We start from the raw sequence: 17545 nt of genomic DNA, 5'->3' as shown, positions 1-17545 counted from the left end.
TCATAGTTGAAGTGCACCTATGAGGAAAATTACAGGCATCTCTCATCTTTTTAAGTGGGAGAACTTGCACAATTGGTGGCTGACTAAATACTTTTTTTGCTCCACTGTAGGTAGAGAACATTGAACAGAACAAGGCTGTCATTAACTCCATTTAGACTAAAATGCCGATAGAACCTTCTAGCTCTCCAATTGTTGTTTTTCATCTCTGCTGCTTATATCCTTGCTGCCAGGAGTTGTTCTTGCATACATCACTAGGCCTGATTTATGAGTGTTAATAGCATGCCTTTTTATGTATATGTGTGTTTGTGTGCCTGCCTGCGTGTCCCTGTGTGTCTGTGTCCCAGGTGGTGGAGTGGGACGAGCATGTGCTGCGTCTGTGTGCCCAGGCGGTGGTGTTGCAGGGGGGAGCTGAAGGCCCACAGTGCCCAGCTGGAGAGCGGGGATGGTGCCCTGAGCCAGCACCTCCGAGACACCCAGAGAGACCTGGAGTCCAGCCGCAAACACAGCCAGGAGTGTGAGATGGTCATCAGCACTATGAGAGACAGCACTGCCGCACTGAGATGACAGGTCGGACAGTCAGTCAGTCAGTCAGACCAGTTAGGTCAGTCAGTCAGGCCGATCCTCATCTACAGGGATGTAGCTTCCCAATGACGGACTCGTCCAAAGACACAGACAAACCCTGTCACGCTGTGCTAATCACTCCCTTTCCACTACAAACATAGATTAACATACTAGTCCACTCAGTGGTTTCCCTCTACATAGTCAGCCCACTCGTCCTGCTCACTACCCCTGCTACTTAGAACAGTGCCAGTCATGCGGTGAAGTCAAAGCCAGTCAAGTAGTACTAGCACTGTAGTATACCCAACTGGCCTCTCAGGTGAGTGAAGCTACATGCAGGTCAGTTGTCGTGCCACACCTCTGTAGGTAAGGCTCCATCTCTGCTGCTGATCTGTAAACGGGTGGAGTCAGACAGGGTACAACACACTGGGAGTCGGAGGCCTGGGGACCTCTGGAAGTGTTTTCACTGATTCCTATTGATCGGCTTCATGGCCCCCATACAGGAGGAAACACAATGAGAAAACACTGGCAGTGTGAGCTCCCTGGACAGCACAGAGCACAGCACACAGCACAGAGCACCACCGTTAATGGCTGGCAGGAGGAAGCAGAGAGGAGGGGGAAGACTGGATTACATGGGCAGAGCAGTGGAGAGGAAGGATTGATGTTTGGACTTGTTTGGGTGTGTGTGGTTGTGTGCATGCATGTGTGTGTGAGACACGGGGTGGTTGACAGCTCCATGCACGGAAGAAGCAAAGTGGAAAATCATGCTGGGGATGCGATATGTGGCTGAAATAATAGCGGCCGTGCCCAGTGGAGCTCAGCGTTTATGTGGTGTGGGGGTGGCTGGAGATGCAGTTGGGCATTTACCTCCTTCTGTGAGCCCACAATGGAGGCGCCGTTCCCGTCACCTTCAGCTCTTACCCCCACACCCCACCACCTGGGTCCCTAACAACACCCCCTCCCACACAGCAGAGCTCCATTGGTAACACAGAGGCTCTCAATCACACACACAGTATTGATCTCTCCCATCCTCAGCTGGGTCCTTAGTGCACACAGCGCGACACACCACCCGCTCGGTTCAGACTTTTAAGTGATCACTTCCTGCCAAGTTATTTTTTCACACCAGTGTTTCTTTACCTCTTTCCCAAGTTTACATTTGTTGTCTGGAAACTGGGGTGTGTGTATGTCTGTGTGAGAGAGGGAGAGAGAGTCTGATTTCATTTAATGAGCCGATCGCTCTGAGTCTGCTGTGAGACATCAATACAACCAGCTGATTTCACCACCTCTCACTCCATCTTCATCCTGCCTGTAACGGGCCCTGGCTTTATGAACACTATAGACACGAGGTAGTGAAGGCTGTCTGGAAAACATAGACAACAAATAACAACAGTGGGTAATGAGAGGAACACCATATTCAGATAGATATATTAGCCTCATAAACTTTGAGGCCATTTGGGAGTGTTTTATAAGTGCAGCAGCACAAAGTAATCCTGACAAACCACCGACACCCAATTGGACATTTTGACTGTGTGCGTGTGCGTGTGTGTGTGTGTGTGCCCCTCAGACAGGCCAACTCATCTGTGAGAAGCAGAATGTGCTCCAGTCACGAGCCATCAGGCCCAGCATCGTGCAGACGGGGGAGACTGAGGGGAAACGTTCTGTTTGCCTGTCTCTGTTTCATTAGCGTGAACTCACCCAGCACCTCAGCCCCAAACTTAGTCTCATAGTGACCCCCGGCCTGCCTCACCCACAGTCAGATAGGAGGACCCCATGCAGTCTGCCCTTCAACCATAGTCTCACAGAGCTCCAGCCAGTCCTTCTGTCTCTACCTCGCAACACTCAACTACACAACACAGGAAGGAAATGGGACGAGAGACCTACTACATTTACATTTACATTTTAAAGTCAACCGCATGACAGTGGTTCTGTACCGGTCTGTCAACAGATATATCTGTGCGCTATGTTTGTTCCTGTGTGCCTCTCTCAGGTGGAGGAACAGGATGAGAGTGTGGTGAAGAGCCAAGCTGATTTCTCTGTCTACAGAGCCAGTCACATCCACTCTGACTCAGACTACGACTCCCAGCTCTGCCGCATCCAGGAACTACAACAGGTACAGTAGGGGCAGAACACTTCACCTATTCATGTTGGAGTCCTGCTAACACAACCTGTCACTGTGGCCAGTGAAATCACAGTGACCAGAGAAAGTCATTGTCTTTAAAACTTCACTCATCAACTATAGTTAGAAGTTTGGTCCTACTGTATGTTCAATAAGTTCACTGTAGTTCTGTGTATTCCAACCCTGGCTTTAAACTGACCCTAGACAGGAAGTCAGAGCAGCCATCGCCAGACAGACCCTGACCCACACCAATCAAGGTCCATAACGGCCACGGTGACTAATTGTTTGTTATGTCAGCATGCGTGTGCCCGTTTGCCTTTAATGGGGTGTAGTGGGGCGATCCATCAGGCTGTCAAACAGGCCCAGTGTCAGCTGGAGTGGCTGGCGTGTCAGAGGAGCGCCCGCGCTGCGCTGACGTGATTTACTGCCCTACTCCCAACGCACGCAGCCACCGCTCCCTGCTCTACTCCGACTCAGCCCAGATTGATTACCCAGCCCGGCTGGCCCACGATGCCCGCCATCTTCTGGCAACCTTTTAGCTGCGTTTTATAGATGGTTAGAGCACCTCGTTTGACTATTTATACATCTGTAAGTGGCCATGAAATCTAGATTTGTCTTGACGGGTGTCAGCGTCGGGGTAGTGAAAGCAGAGCCTCGTTATTTTAATGGTCTGAGATGAAGGGGGAAGATGGCAGGATCTTCCCTCCTCAACATGGCTGAATTATACTTTTATTATTTTCACTTAATGTTTACGTACATATTTCACTCAAAGCTGTTGGCTTGTATTTTCTCCACCACGTTTGATAGGGTCTGAGAGCAGTGGGGAGATGGCTGACACACATACATACACACTCTACCGGAGGACGAGTGACAGTGACATGTTGACATGTCAGCTGCCTGCGCTCACACACACACACACACACACACACACAACTTATCTTAGGTAAATATGTCATGGCAGCCACACAGTGCAGTTGGCTGGTTAATTGAATAGTTAAAACATCAGTAGGTCTGTGCAGATTGGATGTGACACCTGTCAGATAGGTGCTCCCCTAACACAGGATGCTTCCTCCACACACTGATACTCATGCCATCATGGTGGAAATGCCAAATTAGGGGCAGGCGCTACACTGAACGCGCTAGAGCAGGTGTGGAGATGTCCTGGGGGTGGAGGGGGGGGGCATTGCTATGCTGGGTCTCTCAGGTGAGGATGTGGAAAGCCTTGGGCTTCGGTCCTCCCCTTCCCCTCAGGCATAGTCATAGGTGTGTGACAGGTGTGTGTGTGTCCGTGTGTGTGTGTGTCTAGGCATTCTCCCAGACCATGGAGCAGTGTGCCCAGAGTAGCCAGGACCTCAGTGTGTGCCAACTGAGAGAGGAGGTATCCAGACTCACCCAGCTCAAGGACAACACTGTGGCAGGTGTGGTGGGCATGACACAACTCAACCAATAACTTTGTGTTTATGATAGAATACATAAAGGGTTAATTTTTTACTGCATAGTGTGGGTGTATTTGTGTGTGCCTCCTTAATAGAGGCACACACAAATAGAACTCTCTGGATAAGAGGATACACACATAGGAGTATACACTTCCTTTCAAAATTTTGGGGTCACTTAGAAATGTCCTTGTTTTTGAAAGAAAAGCTGTTTTTTTGTCCATTAAAATAACATCAAATTGATCAGAAAATAGTGTAGTCCTGGTTAATGTTGTAAATAACTACTGTAGCTGGAAACGGCAGATTTTTTAAATGGAATATCTACATAGGCATACTGAGGCCCATTATCAGCAACCATCTCTCCTGTGTTCCAATGGCACGTTGTGTTCCCTAATCCAAGTGTTTCATTTTAAAAGGCTAATTGATCATTAGAAAACCCTTTTGCAATTATGTTAGCACAGCTGAAACTGTTGTCCTGATTAAAAAAGCAATAAAACTGGCCTTCTTTAGACTAGTTGAGTATCTGGAGCATCAGCATTTGTGGGTTCGATTACCAGCTCAAAATGGCCAGAAACAAAGGACTTTCTTCTGAAACTCGTCAGCCTATTCTTGTTCTGAGAAATGAAGGTTATTCCATGCAAGAAATTGCCAAGAAACTGAAGATCTCGTACAATGCTGTGTACTACTCCCTTCACAGAACAGGGCAAACTGGCTCTAACCAGAATAGAAAGAGGAGTGGGAGGCCCCGGTGCACAACTGAGCAAGAGGACAAGTACATTAGAGTGTCTAGTTTGAGAAACAGACGTCTCACAAGTCCTCAACTGTCAGCTTCATTAAATAGTACCCGCAAAACACCAGTCTCAATGTCAACAGTGAAGAGGCGACCCTGGGATGCTGGCCTTCCAGGCAGAGAAAAAGTAATATCTCAGACTGGCCAATAAAAATAAAATATTAAGATAGGCCAAAGAACAGACACCTGACAGATATATGGCTTTTTCTTTGCAACTCTGTCTAGAAGGCCAGCATTCTGGGGTCGCCTCTTCACTGTTACTGCTACTGTTAATGGTTTTACTGCTAACCTACAAAGCATTACATGGGCTTGCTCCTACCTATCTCTCTGATTTGGTCCTGCCGTACATACCTACACGTACGCTACAGTCACAAGACGCAGGCCTCCTAATTGTCCCTAGAATTTCTAAGCAAACAGCTGGAGGCAGGGCTTTCTCCTATAGAGCTCCATTTTTATGGAACGGTCTGCCTACCCATGTCAGAGACGCAAACTCGGTCTCAACCTTTAAGTCTTTACTGAAGACTCATCTCTTCAGTGGGTCATATGATTGAGTGTAGTCTGGCCCAGGAGTGGGAAGGTGAACGGAAAGGCTCTGGAGCAACGAACCGTCCTTGCTGTCTCTGCCTGGCCGGTCCCTCTCTTTCCACTGGGATTCTCTGCCTCTGAGTCACTGGCTTACTGGGGCTCTCTAATACCGTCCCTTGGAGGGGTGCGTCACCTGAGTGTCACTGATCTGATCATCCTGTCTGGGTTGGGTTGGGTTGGCGCCCCCCCTTGGGTTGTGCCGTGGCGGAGATCTTTGTGGGCTATACTCAGCCCTGTCTCAGGATGGTAAGTTGGTGGTTGAAGATATCCCTCTAGTGGTGTGGGGGCTGTGCTTTGGCAAAGTGGGTGGGTTTATATCCTTCCTGTTTGGCCCTGTCCGGGGGTGTCCTCGGATGGGGCCACAGTGTCTCCTGACCCCTCCTGTCTCAGCCTCCAGTATTTATGCTGCAGTAGTTTGTGTCAGGGGGCTAGGGTCAGTTTGTTATATTTGGAGTACTTCACCTGTTCTATTCGGTGTCCTGTGTGAATTTAAGTGTGCTCTCTCTAATTCTCTCTTTCTTTCTCTCTCTCGGAGGACCTGAGCCCTAGGACCATGCCTCAGGACTACCTGACATGATGACTCCTTGCTGTCCCTAGTCCACCTGGCCGTGCTGCAGCTCCAGTTTCAACTGTTCTGCCTTATTATTATTGGACCATGCTGGTCATTTATGAACATTTGAACATCTTGGCCATGTTCTGTTATAATCTCCACCCGGCACAGCCAGAAGAGGACTGGCCACCCCACATAGCCTGGTTCCTCTCTAGGTTTCTTCCTAGGTTTTGGCCTTTCTAGGGAGTTTTTCCTAGCCACCGTGCTTCTACGCCTGCATTGCTTGCTGTTTGGGGTTTTAGGCTGAGTTTCTGTACAGCACTTTGAGATATCAGCTGATGTACGAAGGGCTATATAAATACATTTGATTTGATTTGACTGTTGACGTTGAGACTGGTGTTTCTAAGTGGCCCCAAACTTTTTAACGGTAGTGTATGTTCACACACACGTACACTCACACTTTGACTGAGCCTTCCCTCTTTTCCCTCCCAGGCAGTGCAGATGCGGGATAACCTCCAGAGGCGTTGGAAGGCTGATCTGCTGGAGGCCCGGGAGACTCTGAGGAGTCGGGCTGTGGAGGTGGAGCGGCAGGCAGCTGCAGCCAGGGGCCTGGAGGCTGACGTCCAGAGGGGCAGGAGGGAAGGACAGCAGAGAGAGGCAGAGTGTGGCTCTCTCAGGACCCAGCTGATGACCCTCAGGGAGGAACTAAAGGAGGCCCAAGGATGCTGCAGGGACACGGGTAGGAGGATTACACAGTCCTGGGGGGTGAGCTGGGAGACTGGTGTCTATAAAGCTGGACTCGTGTGTAGTCAGGTACCTTTGTAGCTCTCTCTCTCTCTATTTCTCTGTCTTGCTCTGTCTTTCTTTGTCTGACTGTTTGTCTCTCTCTCTCCTTCCCGCTTCCTTGATAGAGAAGAGGTTCTAAAAAACAGTTAAAAGCAGTAGATGCATGAGGAAGAAGGAATGAGAGTAATGCTGATGGAAGGAGGGAAGGGGAGAAAGAGGAGAGTGACATGGTTGTAGTGGCAGCAGCAGCAGTGCAGCCTCTAGGGCTGACTTTAATGATCAGTATGAGACAGTCACCTGTTTACGTCCTGCCTGCCCCAGAAGCCTCAGCAGCTAGCCAGCAATGAAACAGACCATCAATTCACAGCCTGGGGCCTTTTGTCTGACACACACGCTCACACATGCATACTAACATATGCATATGCACTCAGAGGGACCATCAAAATACGGAACATGCATGAATGCAGAAGGAGGGCAAATCAGCACACAAGATAACAGATAAGATATGTAATATAATAGTGTTGTTGATAGTAAATGATCAAAATATGTTATGTGTCTGTGTCACAGCCCAGGAGCTGGCTCGTCAGGAGGAGAAGGTGTTGCTGGGGGGGGTGGGGTGCAGCATAGGGCACAGGAACACCTGGCAAAGCGGATGGCAGAGGTGGTGAGGGCAGAGCAGGCCCAGAGGAAGCTACAGGCAGAGCTACGCACCTTAAAGGAGAGACTCCGCACCACAGAACATGACCTGCAGGGCTACAGATACTCTACAGGGCTTTGGGTTCCCTAAAGCACTCTGACTGTCTGTCTCTATCTGGCTCCAAGTAGAGGTCTGCGCATGACTGATTTATTCATGCCATTCCCACCTGCACCCGCAGCTTTTCATACCACACCTACTCGCTCCCGCTGGCTTTCTGTCTAACTCCCACCCGCTCCCGCAAGAACTGCTCCCGAACCCAACCGCGGCCCCGCAATGTTATTTTAGGCCTATGTGATGCAGCTAGCTTGCTATTTTGTGCTCTATTGTCAATATCATAATGCCCAAAAATAACCTACGAAATAAGTAACATTTCCAGAGAGTCTCACATTCTCCATTATATTAGGCTATCTATATTACTGGGCTATATCAGCCAATAGGCTAGACTAAGTTTGAAGAGAGCGGAGTTGGAGAGAGAGCGGACACTTGCATTTTCTCTTGAGCTACGTTTAATAGCCTACATTTTAGTAGCGGGGCGATTTTCAGACGGTGATAAAATAATATGGGTGATTCATTTTTATTACTAGGCAGTGTAGTAAACTATAGCCTAATTATATTTATGAAGCTAATTTCCTTGGAAAGAGAACTGCCCCGTGCTTCTCCACCTATGCATAGGCTACAGCCTACTCTATTAAATTGAGACCAAACGCGCACCTGATCTCACACTTCCAACTAGGAAAGGTACGGCTACTGAACTTGAAGCAGCAAGAATGATGACAGCTGACACTTGCTCTTTCTCTTGAGCTACGTTTTGCATATAGGATATAGCCATACCTTTTAGGAGCAGTACGATTTGTAGGCAAATACAAATAAACGAGTAATCAATATTTATTGAAAAAGAAAAGGGCAGAATGCTCACCATGGTATTTGCGCGTTTTGCCTTTTCCTTTTCAATGATGATCACATTTTTGGATTGCACCTCGACTCACTTTGGTTGAGCTCCCTCTTTATTTACAGACACTTGTAGTAAACTACAGCCTAATCATATTTAAGTTAATTTCCTTGGAAAGATTTGGCCACAGGATGAAAAATGCCAGACCGTGACTCAATGATCTCTGTCGGGACATGCAGCCCTCCACCGCCAAGCACACGGCATGACTTCATGTCATGATCCCTGTCTTTAACCACAATCCTTCACATTTCACTGAGCCATTAGTTCAACAGTGACTTGAGTATTTGCTGATTGCCATGAGTCTGTAAGACTGTCTTATTCCCATTTAGATCCAAACTGAACCTTTTGGCCAGTAAGGCCACAGTGTCTTTATGACTCAGACAAGCCTCTCAAACAATCACTCTAAATAATGCCTGTGAAGAAAATGTGATCTGATGAAAATCTGATGTTAAATCCCACTGTGCCTCACACACACTCTCAACCTTGTCTGTATCTTAGTGGCTGAGAGAAAGAGAGAAAAGTGTTTTGGCTTTGTGACCCTTGGCACGCTGCCTCCCCCGCTCTCCCCCTCCTCCCCCCTGTCCATCTGGGCTGTGTGTGCTCCGGGCCGCTCGATAGGCGGATCATTCCAGGTCGGGGCCCTCTTGTGAAATCATATGTTTAACTGGCCAGGAGAAGAGAGATGGGAGCGTCTTAACCAACACCTTGCCAAAGGTCTCCTGTTCAGTCAGCCGTCCTGCCGCTTGGAGTGCGCCCGCCGCCTGCCAATAGGCATTAGGGAGGATTTAGTAATTAAGTGATAGGCTGAGGACTAAATTGGGTGTTTGTGGGCTGGCGAGCCACCCAGAGGTCCCCACAGCCATGCAGATAGGGGATTCTAATTGCCAGGGATATTGATCAGCCTGGCGAGGGGGGGATGCAGGGGATTCACAAGCCATCGATTTGCTGTTACTGCGGCCGCCTTGTCAATGGGAGAGGGAGGTGAGCACTGAGAAGGCTCCCCCCCCACACACACACACACTCTCAAACACTCACTCCATTCTGGAAGGGCTTTACCCCTCAACCCCCGCCCACCTCCTCTCTATATCTCTCGTTCTCTCTTTGTCTTAGACTGTCTAAAGGTGTTGCTTATCGGATGGGTATTGGCAGAGAGGAGGGGCAGCACTTTGGTAGAACATGTCCCTAGGGAACGCCTTCTTCACACTCTGCTCTACGTACATCATAAGTTTCTCCTTCACACTGCTCTACGTACAGTATAAGTTTCTCCTTCACACTGCTCTACGTACAGTATAAATTTCTCCTTCACACTCTGCTCTACGTACAGTATAGGTTTCTCCTTCACACTCTGCTCTACGTACAGTATAAGTTTCTCCTTCACACTCTGCTCTACGTACAGTATAAGTTTCTCCTTCACACTGCTCTACGTACAGTATAAGTTTCTCCTTCACACTGCTCTACGTACAGTATAAGTTTCTCCTTCACACTGCTCTACGTACAGTATAAGTTTCTCCTTCACTCTGCTCTACGTACAGTATAAGTTTCTCCTTCACACTCTGCTCTACGTACAGTATAAGTTTCTCCTTCACACTGCTCTACGTACAGTATAAGTTTCTCCTTCACACTCACACTCTCCTTCACACTGCTCTACGTACAGTATAAGTTTCTCCTTCACACTCTGCTCTACGTACAGTATAAGTTTCTCCTTCACACTCTGCTCTACGTACAGTATAAGTTTCTCCTTCACACTCTGCTCTACGTACAGTATAAGTTTCTCCTTCTCACACTGCTCTACGTACAGTATAAGTTTCTCCTTCACACTTCTCTACGTACAGTATAAGTTTCTCCTTCACACTCTGCTCTACGTACAATATAAGTTTCTCCTTCACACTTCTCTACATACAGTATAAGTTTCTCCTTCACACTCTGCTCTACGTACAGTATAAGTTTCTCCTTCACACTCTGCTCTACGTACAGTATAAGTTTCTCCTTCTCGCACTGCTCTACGTACATTATAAGTTTCTCCTTCACACTCTGCTCTACGTACAGTATAAGTTTCTCCTTCACACTTTGCTGGTGTGTCCCTTGTCCCCCTCCCTAACTCGGGGTATGTCCCTCCCTGGGCAGGCGATGGCTTTGACGCTTTACTGTGGTCTGAGTTAATGTCTCAGGGAGAGAGGGCGCAAACTGGGATTTGATTAGCTGCTTCACCTGACGGTAAACAGGCCATGGCCACCCCTCACACACACAGCTCTGATCCCATCACTCATGCCCCAGCGCCCCATCAGCCCAACGCTCACCCCACTACACCATGCCACACCGCAAAGCACCGCACAGACAGAATTAGTGCAACGGCCTCTCATTAAATGTTCAGGCTTGCCTGCTCAGATTAAATCTGGCAGACACAAACACACACGCATTACTCTCAAATGAGCACATTTTTCGCATTACATCACAAGATAAATGAAATTCCCTTTGATTTTGAAAATGTAGACAAGAGTGAAAACAAAGTTTACAGCATGTGGGGGGTAGCGTTGGCAGAGAGTGGTATCAAACATGCCAGTTTGAAAGTAGTGGTCGTTTAAAGACTGGGAGACCCTGACTGATGGTGTGTCTGTGGCCGTGTGCATGCATCAGGACCCAGGTGGAGAGTCTGAAGAAGGAGGCAGGGGAGAGCAGGCAGGCCCAGCTCAGTGCTCAGCAGGAGGCCAACACACACCAGCAGAGGGCTCAGCAGCTGGAGGCAGAGCTGACCAACACCAAGGACACACTCAGGACTCTACAGCAACAGGTAAGACCTAACATTAACACATACAGCAAACCAACCAACAAGTTCCCCGTCGGGGGGTACACCCCCCCCAAAAACAAAAACAGTCAATTTTTATTTTACAACGGGGCTATACATTTGGGTGAGGTTTTTTTCTTGCCAAAAATACAATTAAACCATCTAGGTGTTCAGCGAAATAACAACACAATGTCAAATACAGGTAGCCTAGTCAAATAATTAACATCCAATCACATTAACTGTTACTCTCGTGGGAATTCCACTAACGGTCCGTATGTAGCCAAACGTAGCTGCTGCTCATGTTGGTCTCTGTACTGATGGAGCAAAAGCCATGACAGGGAGACATAGTGGAGTGGTAACGACCGTGCAAGCAATTGCTCCCAACACCACTTGGGTACACTGCAGCATCCACCGAGAGGCTCTTGCTGCCAAGGCAATGCCTGACAGCTTGAAAGATGTTTGGACACTACACTGAAAATGGTTAACTTTATTAAAGCAAGGCCCCTGAACTCTCGTGTATTTTCTGCACTATGCAATGATTAGGGCAGTGACCATGTAACACTTTTACAACATACAGAAGTGCGCTGGTTATCAAAGGGCAAAGTATTGACACGTTTTTTTGAACTGAGAGACAAGCTTAAAGTGTTCTTCATTTTCACTTCTCTGACCGCTTGCTTGATGACGAGTTTCTCAGACGACTGACCTATCAGGGTGATGTTTTTTCTCGCCTGATTGATCTGAATCTAGGATTACAGGGACTCTCCACAACTATCACATCACCATCTGCTCATTTATCACTCCAGTGTTAATCTGCTGAATTGTAATTATTTGCTACTATGGCCTATTTATTGCCTTACTTCCTCATGCCTTTTGCACACACTGTATATAGACTTTATTTTTTCTACTGTGTCATTAACTTGTTTATTGTGTTATTGGCTTGTTTATTGTTTACTCCATGTGTAACTCTGTGTTGTTGTCTGTGTCACACTGCTTTGCTTAATCTTGGCCAGGTCGCAGTTGCAAATGAGAACTTGTTCTCAACTAGCTTACCTGGCTAAATAAAGGTGAAATAAAAATGTAATTAAAAAACTATCTTCAATGTGCGGGACAAAATTGAGGCTATGATTAAGAAGTTGGAGCTCTTCTCTGTCTGCATTAACAAGGACAACACACAGGTCTTTCTATCATTGTATGATTTTTTTTGTGTGGAAATGAACTCAAGCTTACGGACAATGTCAAATGTAATATAGCAAAGCACCTGAGTGAGTTGGGTGCGCAATTACGCAGGTACTTTCCCAAAACGGGTGACACAAACAACTGGATTCGTTATCCCTTCCATGCCCTGCCTCCAGTCCACTTACCGATATCTGAACAAGAGAGCCTCATCGAAATTGCAACAAGCAGTTCTGTGAAAATGTTATTTAATCAGAAGCCACTGCCAGATTTCTAGATTGGGCTGCGCTCAGAGTTTCCTGCCTTGGAAAATCGCACTGTTAAGACACTGATGCCCTTTGCAACCGCTAGAGGGGGTACTCAGAAGGAAGTTGAATGTTTGAAGGGGTACGGGACTATAAAAAGTTTGGGAACCACTGCACTAGAGGAACAGTCTTTTAACGCCACTTCGATACCAAAGTGAATTAGTTGTATCAGGTTAGGAGACTGAGGTTAAGGTTAGGTGCTTTTCTAACCTGCCATAAAAATCACTTTGTATCGAAGTGGCGTGAAAAGAGGGTGTTGCATTACACTAGATCAATATATTGATTTTGGATAGCTAATGACCCAGTAGCCTTGCACTTGACTTTTCCTACTAGCAGTGGCTTTGCTGATAACTTCTTTATTGAGAATTGTTTTGTTTTCCATTTTAATAATTTTATACAAATTATATGTAACCCGGAAGCTAGCTGCACCAATGTGTCTGAAGAAACTTAGAGCTATTTATAACTTGTCAGAAATGACCAGATCAACTAGCCCATGTCAGCTAACTTTTTTTTTCTTTTTTTTTGCCGATATGTATTGTTGTAATTTTTATTTTATTTTTTATTTTTATAATTGCAAGAAAATATGCTTTGAAACTGCAAAATGCAAAATTTACACCCCATTACAAAATGTGTAGAATTTAATGAAATAAGCTTTGTCACACCCTGATCTGTTTCACCTGTCCTCGTTATTGTCTCCACCCCCTCCAGGTGTCGCTTGTTTTCCCCAGTGTATTTATCCCTGTGTTTCCTGTCTCTCTGGGCCAGTGTATTTATCCCTGTGTTTCTTGTCTCTCTGTGCCAGTTTGTCTTGTATGTCCAAGCCTACCAGTGGTTTTCCCAGTTTCCTGCCTTGCCTTTTTAACCTTTTGCTAGTCCTCCCGGTTCTGACCCTTGCTTGTTTTCTGGACTCCATGCCCGCCTGCTTGACCATTCTGCCTGCCCTGACCTCGAGCTTGCCTGCCCTTCGGTACCTCCTGAACTCTGAACTGGTTTTGCCTGTCCACGACCATTCTCTTGCCTAAACCCTTTGGATTTATTAAACATCTTAAACTCCAACCATCTGCCTCCTGTTTCTGCATCTGAGTCTCGCCTTGTGTCATGATACTTTACACCTGCAAAGTTCTCTCCACCAACAAGAGGGGTGTGAATCATTTGTCATGAACAGTGCTTGTGCCCATAGAAATAGACGTTGCGCGTGCGCAGGGGGAGAGTGGGGTGTTCCCCAATGCTGGAAGGGGGGCCCCCGAGTGAAAACGTTTGGGAACCCCTGTGCTAAATGACTCAAACGTAAATGTAGCCTAACCTCAGAATATTGCCTGTAAACGTGTGGTCAGTTGGTTGACTGTGGTTGTCTCTGTGTTCCAGCTGCAGGAGCAGGCTGATGCCAGCCAGGCACTGCGGGCAGAGCTGTCCCAGGAGCAGGCCAGGCAGCAGTAGCTGCAGGAGGGGAACCAGGGGGCCAGGGAGAGAGAGGGTCGACTGGAGTCAGAGAGAAACCAGCTCAGAACCAGCATGGAAGCAGCTCACAGCCAGGTAGAGTCAAACACTATAATTAATCAATAAGGCACCTCGGGGGTTTGTGGAATATGGCCAATATACCACGGCTAAGGGCTGTTCTTATGCACGTCGCAACGCAGAATGCCTGGATACAGCCCTTAGCTGTGGTATATTGGCCATAAACCGCAAACCCCAGAGGTGCCTCATTGCTATTATAAACTGGTTACCAATGTAATTAAATGTTTTGCTATACCCGTGGTATACGGTCTGATATACCACTGCTGTCAGACAATCTCCATTCAGGCTTGAATCAACCAGTTTATTATGTATATAAAACTAGCACTCAACTAGACATGTGCAGTCAACAACTCAGCACTCAACCAGGTGCTTTCACACACATACTAATGTATCCAAAAGCTAGCGCTCAACTACAAATATGCGGTCAATAAGTTCACACATATTGCAAATGCATGTCACACTCACACAACCAACAAATGTTAATTATACTGTAGTGTTTGTCTAAAGGCAATATTCCAACACAAATAATTTAGTGTCAGTGAACGTCATGAATTTAACCTGTGCTTGCTGACAGTTAAAAGTTTCAAGAGGCATTTTGTGGCTTTACATGTTGTTTTTCCATTCATCAGGAGAGCGTCTTCTCCTCACATAGTCTCTGACTGAAGCCTGACTACACTCATCTACAATCCACTCAGATTCCCCCTCCAGCCATGCTCGCAAATTGAATTAGTTTCCGTCTCTGAATTTGTGTTTCAAAAATAATAATTATTTTTTAACCTCAAAGGAAGCAAGAGAAACGAGTCAGATCTGCACACGTCATGAATTTTGTGAAATAATAGTTTTCCACCAGCCAAAGGGATACAAGCCTGAAGCGCGGCAATTTACCAACTGTTCAGCTGCTAGGAAATTAAATTGAAGCACATAATTCATATCTTTAGAAAGTTAAATAAATCTGATCAAAACGTTTCCCACTCAATTACGGACTGAAATTAATCTCCTTAATCCCAATTTGAAATCTGTCATGCATATAAGTGCAGATCTCTCATCTATCTGCCCATCCATGTGACTTAATCCTGGAACAGAGAGCTAAAATGGCGCTGCGATTGTCAGATTTAGTCCCATCTATCTTTGAGCCTGATATACACACAGTGGCACACACACCTGATGGGAGCTCTGATAGGGGTGTGTCTGCTGTCTCTCCTACAGCTGAGGGAGCGGGAGAGGACTGTGGGGTGCCTGCAGGAGCGTGTGGTAGAGCTGCAGAGCACCACCCAGAGGCTGCAGGAGGTACAGACAGCCTGCCAGGCTCAGCTGTAGCAGTGAAGGAGGGAGCTGGAGAGCAGGGAGGGCCAGAGACACAGCCAAGAGGTCAGAGGTCAGAATCACATACTGTCCATATTTTGAGTGTATTTTGTGTGTAGTTTGGGGCCCATGTTCCATGTGTGTTCTTTCCAGATGGGCGTCTTTCAGGAGATGGTGTGCAGGCTGAGGGAGTGTGTAGAGGAGGCCCAGGCCAGCAGCAGGCAGGGGACCAGGGACACAGCAGCAGCACAACACAGCCTCAGAGAGCTGAGACTGGAGCTGGCCTCCACCCAGGCTTCCCATAGAGCATGGAGAGCATGGAGCTGGTGCGTGCCCTGCTTACACACAGGTACTCTGTCAGGCATGTATTGAAAATACTGATGTTAAAACGATGTCATTAACTCTCAACTTGTTTTAGGTTAATGACTGTGGAGGAAATAATGTGTAGTGGGACTAACAATGTATATTTTGTGTGGATGTTTGTTTTGTGGTGTGCGGCTGTGCGTGTGGTGGTGGTACTGTTCAGCTGGCTGAGCAGAGTGGTGAGGCTGCAGGTCTACGTAGTGAGCTGTCCCGCCTGCAGCAGAGGTGCTCCTAGCTGTCAGAGGAGAGAGGGGGCCAGGAGGAGAGGACCAGGCAGCTGGCTGCAGAGCTCCACAGACTACGCACTGCCAGCAGACACTGGACGAGGTGAGAGAGAAGGATCTACACATCAACATTTCCATTCATCCTCATGGCAATTAACCAATAACCATTCATTTCATTGTCAATATCCAATAACCACTGATCTGGTTCTAGATCTGACACTGCCAACTGCCAAACATTAGGTCATGGACCAGATAGCCTCACATTAAATCCTAGACTGTTACAGCCTGTAGCCAACCACTACACCATCACATGATTAGAAGTGTGATGGCTCAATCTTTCAAGCTTATGTGTTGTATAATAGGAAAGGGGGTTATCTAGTGTAATATATACCCAGGGCTGGAAATGAACACTATGCCTGGTCATTAGTGTGGAGCACACAGCCCCTCTGAAGTAGAGACTTAACCTCCACAGGTCGCGCTGTACACTAATTGACCACTACAGGAGAGAGCAGGTTCTGTTGTAGAGAAAAGAAGTGTGACTTGTAGCAGTGCCCTTTCTGTGTGTGCGGGGCTATATTCCTAAAGCTGATTGGATAATGAGACCTCTCTCTCAGACCCCCATAGATTCTGCATGTACAACACACACACACACAGTTGAAGTCAGAAGTTTACATACACCTTAGCCAAATACATTTCAACTCAGTTTTTCACAATTCCTGACATTTAATCCAAGTAAAAATTCCCAGTCTTAGGTTAGTTAGGATCACCACTTTATTTTAAGAATGTGAGATGTCAGAATAATAATAGAGAGAATTACGCAATTCAGCTTTGATTTCTTTCATCACATTCTCAGTGGGAAGTAGTATTTGGTAGAATTGCCTTTAAATTGTTTAACTTGGGTCAAACGTTTCGGGTAGCCTTCCACAAGCTTCCCACAATAAGTTGGGTGAATTTTGGCCCATTCCTCCTGACAGAATTGGTGTAACTGAGTCAGGTTGTAGACCTCCTTGCTCGCACACACTTTTTCTGTTCTGCCCACGAATGTTCTGTAAGATTGAGGTCAGGGCTTTGTGATGGCCCCTCCAATACCTTGACTTTTGTTGTCCTTAAGCCATTTTGACACAACTTTGGAAGTATGCTTTGGGGTCATTTGGAAGACCCAAGCTTTAACTTCTTGACTGATGTCTTTAGCTGTTGCTTCAATATACCAACATAATTTTCCTTCCTCAAGATGCCATCTATTTTGTGAAGTGTACCAGTCCCTCCTGCAGCAAAGCACCCCAACAACATGATGCTGCCACCCCCGTGCTTCACGGTTGGGATGGTGTTCTTCGGCTTGCAAGCATCCCCCTTTGTCCTCCAAACATAATGATGGTCATTATGGCCAAACAGTTCTATTTTTGTTTCATCAGGCCAG

At 46.9% G+C, this 17545-nt stretch overlaps 1 protein-coding gene across 7 annotated transcripts in view; it reads left to right on the top strand.

Annotated features, from left to right (window-relative positions):
- Nucleotides 1–17545, top strand: part of LOC135548844 (chromosome partition protein Smc-like) — a 36424-nt gene that overhangs the window by 8451 nt on the left and 10428 nt on the right. For 4 of the 7 annotated variants that reach the window (XM_064978863.1, XM_064978842.1, XM_064978890.1 and 1 more), the window contains exons 3-10: nucleotides 345–2668; nucleotides 3981–4092; nucleotides 6525–6771; nucleotides 11099–11252; nucleotides 14090–14257; nucleotides 15446–15607; nucleotides 15695–15890; nucleotides 16068–16231. In XM_064978863.1, coding sequence (XP_064834935.1) covers nucleotides 345–564 — 220 coding nt within the window. In that variant the 3' untranslated portion in view covers nucleotides 565–2668; nucleotides 3981–4092; nucleotides 6525–6771; ... (3 more) ...; nucleotides 15695–15890; nucleotides 16068–16231. Of the gene's footprint in view, nucleotides 1–344; nucleotides 2669–3980; nucleotides 4093–6524; nucleotides 6772–11098; nucleotides 11253–14089; nucleotides 14258–15445; nucleotides 15615–15694; nucleotides 15891–16067; nucleotides 16232–17545 lie in introns of all 7 variants that reach the window. The other 3 variants (XM_064978880.1, XM_064978873.1, XM_064978853.1) reach the window with 2 other exon arrangements.

This window comes from Oncorhynchus masou, chromosome 1 (assembly GCF_036934945.1).
Source record: "Oncorhynchus masou masou isolate Uvic2021 chromosome 1, UVic_Omas_1.1, whole genome shotgun sequence".
In the NCBI taxonomy this organism is placed as follows: domain Eukaryota; kingdom Metazoa; phylum Chordata; class Actinopteri; order Salmoniformes; family Salmonidae; genus Oncorhynchus; species Oncorhynchus masou.
Note: the sequence above shows the minus strand (reverse complement) of the source record. Positions and strands in the feature narration are given on the sequence as shown.